Raw genomic sequence first — 5,829 nt, forward strand, 5'->3', positions numbered from 1 at the left:
ATAATATTACTGTGAAAAATAGGTTAGGATTATATGGGTCTCATAAGACATGCTAAGGTTCAAGTAAAAGAAATCAAGTGACCTAAATCTGATAAAAATATATATGTTAATACATAGTACAGGCCTAATGTAAGCATTGCTTCTAGGACACGTCAACTGCTCAATGTGTCATGAGACTGGGATCACTCTTTAGGTTGTCTATGTCGCCTTGTACTGCCAGAATAATATAAAGCTATAACACAGTATTATACTGCACACTCATACGTAACTGCCACCTAATCCTTCACAATGAGATTTCATACATTGACACAAATAATAATAATAATAATGCTAAGCACTTTTAAATCGATGTCATATTTTAGAAATCAGAGAGATTGACGTTATTTCCATTGTCACATTCCAAAAATAACATTATAGTCATAGCTAGGTTTTATCAGATTTAGGGCAATGATTTAGGGCAAAAACTACCCTTATATATTAAACCTTGGCCATGATTGGTGTTCCCCATTCTGGCGTCTAGAAATTGAGCAAAGGCCCTCCTTGATCCATCTAACCTGTCTGATGCCATTTTTATTTATCCAAAGAGCTCTGCTAAAAAGAGTAGAATTGGTAAGAAGAACACATATAGGCCCATTTGCAAATCCCCAACTGTTTTCAAATTTGCAGTAAAGTACATGCAATGTATTAATTACCCTATTCCTCTAAATATTATATATATATATATATATATATATATATATATATATATATATATAGTTGCCAAAGTTGTAAAGAACACAAGGACAGAAATTATATTTTCCGTCCTGATGGAAGTGGTAAGATAGCATTGGCCACTTCACTGCGTACAATCACTATTATGGAGGAATTCCTCCAACCAAATCATATCACTATCTTGTTCTGCAATGCTCGCCAGTGTTGTGTGCTGCAGTTTGCAAATGCACATAATATATATATATACATATTTCTATACATGTGTGTGTGTGTATGTATAAATATACATATATATATATATATATATATATATATATATATATATATATATATATATGTATATATATATATATATATATATATATATATCCTGCTAATTTACAAACAGCAGCACACATATATGTGTATGTGTGTATCTATCTACTATCTATATATATATATATATATATAAATATATATATATATATATACAAGCACTGACATGCATACAAGTATTTATATATACAGTATATATATATATATATATATATAGATAAATATATAGATAATGTTTATTTATATATATATATATATATATATATATATATATATATATATATATTTATATAACTCTTTTGATTTAGACTGAAAGTCCATTAGTAGAAATGACCTGAGTACAGTGACTTGAAAAAATCAGCAATGTAGTGTCGGTCTATCTGCTCTGTGGTATTCTGCTTTACGTTATATTTTATATTTCAGTATTTCAAATTTAGGGGACAATGGGGAATTATTAAGCAGATGTCAAACTATTGCCCGAATTGCCATCTTGAAAACTGCATTCCGCTCTTTTTCCAAATAATTTTTCTACATATAGTAAATACAATGTTCATTCTTCCTCAAATGTATTTCCATATAGCCATGGTAATTATATTATTTACTCAATATTACAGCATGCTTTATATTCCTTATTAAACAATGTTCTCCTATTTAATTAATGAGAATCAAATATTAAAAGAGATAATTTATGTTGGTCCGTTCCTAAACTTGCATTTCTTTATGATCAGGAGGTTGGAGCTAGTACTAGTACATGCAGGCTATCAGTAGAGTGATTATGCTACTCAGAATAATGGTGCATATTTAGATTTTTAGTTCACCTATATGTATTGTTTTATGGTTATTCTAAAAGAAATTCAGTCATCTGTGAAAATAACTTCTATAAAGTTTTTGTATATTATAAAAAAGAAAAATTAGCATACCTATCAAACAAATTATAGGAAGACATAGAAATAAAAACATAGCACTTGCCTTCCCTGCCTATAGTTACAGGCCTGGGATGCTAGCTTCCATAAAAAAAAGGCTTTTAGAGTAATATCCTGAATAAAACAAATGTCATAGATACAACATTTTTATTGATCTACAAATCTATACAATGAAATATGCAGGAGGCTTTCAGCTTTGTGGTTCATATCATTTAAATATTAGCTGTCATGTAGAAGGAAGAAATACAGCAATAGCTGTTCTGGGCAGGCATAAGGCATGGATAATAACTGTATATTAAGTCCATTAATATAGTTGTTCTATATTAGGAATGTGCTCCCCTACTAAGGGCTATGGTCTTCACATCCCATGTAGTTCCACTACAGTAGTTAATTTAGCATAATATTGTCATCAGGACATTAAGATTCAATTGATACTTTTGTGGCCATTTCATTAAAATGGATATTCAGATTCCCTGTATCAAGAGCATATTCTCCTTTCCTGTAAGGATGAATAATACATTTGTCTTGCAGCAAAGCCTTGTCATCTTCTTGTAAGAGCAAGGACTTCTGGGAGTCTAAACCTCTACTATTAGATGGACTGCTTAGTCATGCCAACTGCTCATTGTCAACATGAGACTCCCATTTTTCTCATGAACCCTAGCTACCATTTTCAGGATGGCAAATCATTGCACTTAGACACTTTTTAGGGTAAAATTCTGGACAGTGATGGCAACCCATTCACCAGTACGTATATGTGTGACACAAGAAAGTTGTAAACTCCTTCCAATAGCTTTACATGATGATCTACCCCTCCCCAAGGAATATATAGCACTGCAGGGGGGAGCTGGGATAGAGCGCAGCACTTGTGAGCTGTCCATTGTGGAGGTGCTGAAATCTCAGACGTGTAAATGCAGATCGTTTAGGAAAAAGCAAGAATAGAGCAGGGATGAAGATAGCCTCTGGTGGAGAGCAATCGTGTGTGGTCCACTGTGCTACAATGGACAGCTCTGCGTGGAGGAGACACCACACAATGGAGCGCTTTGCGCAATTGCGCTTTCCAAGTCAAAAGAGTGTGCACTCAAGCAAAGACTTGAAAAGAAGACAGCTTTAATCGATAAGCTTTACTTTGCTTTACAGCTATATACTTTATCGTATTGGTCAACCTAATTTACATCTCAGCACCCTGAAAAGAAAAAAAAATGGATATCAAGAAATACACAAACAACACAAAACGAAATAGGTAATTCCAATCGTGCAAATGTCGCTTGTTTGTATAAAGCACTTCTTGACACAGTCATGTCCAGAAATCCAAAAATATACATTACTGAGACTGAAGCCATTCGTTTCTTAAGGCTATACAAACACTAAAAGAAGCATTGCAAGAACACGGATTTGGAATCTTCTCTTTTGTGATGCCTCCTATCAACTGTGTGGGTCCGATTACTTGTCTCAGAACAACAACAAAAAGTCAATGATCCCAACAATAAATTCCGATATTGACTTTACAATCACAGGTACAAATTGCTCAGGTCGATAATTTCATTTATCCTAAAGATCACTGTCGTCTAAAACTAATTAGAGGAGCAGTTTCCCAAGGAAATGTCAATATCATAGTAAATATTTTACCTAGAAGAGAATTCGTTCTTCTACAGAGACAATCTGGGAGGGATGTTGGAGATTAGATCTTGTTCCACCACATTAATGGCTATATGGACTGTCCAATCTTGGCTGTTCTCTCATTATAATGGAAATACTAAAAAGCCAGAGAAGGTCGAATATTTCCAGCCTCCCATGAGGTTGCCTCTATCCAGTCTTAGGTGAACTTTATCCGCTCTCTCCATGTGCAGGAGCACACCATTACTGGCCGCTTCTCTGGTGACATCCTGGTCCCCAGCAAAGGCTGAAATCACCGGGTAGTTATTCTGCATTAGACTTACCTGGGAAAGAAGAGAAAGGATAGACAGGGTCATTTATGAAAGCTGTGATGAGTTTGCCCACCCTATAAATCAGCTAAATTGTTAATTTTTACATGAGCAACCATTTGGCTATAGGGGCATCAGAGGACATGTCCATTCCTCAGTGCATTTATCAATATACAGTAAAGTCAGCCTCATTATTTACATTAATATGGGGATATGATATTATAGGATGAGGCTTTGCATTCTTCTATATTTACTATTAAACACATTATTACCAAACCCTTGCTAGTGAGTAGGATAAGTGGAATCACTCACCTGGATGGTCTGTCTGTTGTACACTTTGACCACATGAAAACTGAAGCTATAGATTCCTTTCCTTGGCGCTACAAATGCACTGGATGCAAGGTCAAAATGGTTCCCAATATTTACTAGCACCTAAAAAAAGGTGAAGACGTAAGTAGTAAATCATGATAGTGCGATGTGCTGTGGACTGGCAACACTGACAGCCGGTACAGGCTGTATAAATCACACTGGCTCTGTGAAGGCTACTCATGGAGCGTTTCATGGAGTTTTTTGTAACTCTAAAAGCCAATCAATCTTCTGGTCTATATTAAAGTGCGAGAATAGACTGTCAATTCATTATTCTACTGTTCTTAAAGGATACATAAACCTTTAGGCTGTGAAAATGGCAATATAACGGCAATATAATACAATATATCAAAACAAAAGGTCAAAAGAATACATCAGCATTCTACATAATATTGGATAAGCGGTGCCAAGATTTCTGCTTCTCCATTTGTCGGCCGATATGATCTGAAGGGGACTTGCACTATTTTATAAATGCACCTTTGTTTCGTGACCCTCAAGCATAAAGTAGATGCTGAGGTTAAGAAAATGCTGAATTATATTATTTTAACCATTGCCTTTATTGCCAATTACAAGACGCTATGGGAGGCGTTAGAGAAGGAAAACTTCCCGACAATAGTTTGTCCTGCTTTAAGTGTATAATTAGGGTGAGCCCAAGGTAAATGCATCATTGGAACATTTCTAATCCTCTATTTTCATGGTACCTGGGAGTCAGATTACTAATAGCTATTCAGCATCAGAGGAAAATTAAGACGATGCGTTATAACATGCCCGGCAATAAAGAATGGGTGATGCATGCTGCATTGTGTTGATATATACACATTTATAATATAAAGAAAGTGATGGACTAATAAAAGTATGAATACAAGGTGGGCTGAATGCAATATAAATGAGGAAATTAATGTAATTGAGATAAAATAAATGCCCAATCTGGTGAGCAAATGCTACAAAAAAGACATTTATTGCTATTTACTGATAAGATAGCAATCTCCATAATTGAGTCATTCACTGTATTGGTGTCTCCACGCATCATATATCAAGAACACACGTAGGAGCAGACTCTCAGATTAGCTCATCCCTTCCCTGCCTTCTCAATCAAAAGATCATTGGGGAAAGAACATTTTTCAAAAGGAACATTGACGGAAGACAAGCAAACTTTATGAAAGTCATAGGTGAACTATCAAGCTGTCAAGATGAAAATTGTGGGCTAGGTGGGATGTCATCGCTTGTGCACTTATCCAGCTCTGCACAATGTGTGTCACTGGAGGTCTGCGCTGAGACTGATCTGTTATACACATTCATTCCATAGATCCACTCCACAGATCTGGTCTACAAATCCATTCTACAGATTTATTCTATACGTCCATTCTACAGATCTATTCTACAGATTTATTCTATAATAGATCTATTCCACAGATCCATTTTACAGAACTATTCTACAGATCCATTGTACAGATCTATTCTGCATATCCATTCTACAGATCTATTTTACAGATGCATACTACAAATCCATTCTACAGATTTACTCTACAGATTTATTCTATAGGTCCATTCTACAGATCTATTCTACAGATTTATTCTATAATAGATCTATT

General features: G+C 35.0%; 1 protein-coding gene across 1 annotated transcript in view; it reads right to left on the minus strand.

Annotated features, from left to right (window-relative positions):
* Positions 1 to 3,039: 3,039 nt before the first annotated feature.
* CBLN2 (cerebellin 2 precursor) overlaps positions 3,040 to 5,829 on the minus strand; it is a 4,443-nt gene continuing 1,653 nt past the window's right edge. Inside the window, exons 3-4 of the mRNA XM_075314611.1 lie at positions 4,184 to 4,303; positions 3,040 to 3,886 (exon numbers count right to left, since the gene is read on the minus strand). Coding sequence (XP_075170726.1) covers positions 3,689 to 3,886; positions 4,184 to 4,303 — 318 coding nt within the window. The 3' untranslated portion in view covers positions 3,040 to 3,688. The remainder of the gene's footprint in view (positions 3,887 to 4,183; positions 4,304 to 5,829) is intronic.

This window comes from Anomaloglossus baeobatrachus, chromosome 6 (assembly GCF_048569485.1).
Source record: "Anomaloglossus baeobatrachus isolate aAnoBae1 chromosome 6, aAnoBae1.hap1, whole genome shotgun sequence".
In the NCBI taxonomy this organism is placed as follows: domain Eukaryota; kingdom Metazoa; phylum Chordata; class Amphibia; order Anura; family Aromobatidae; genus Anomaloglossus; species Anomaloglossus baeobatrachus.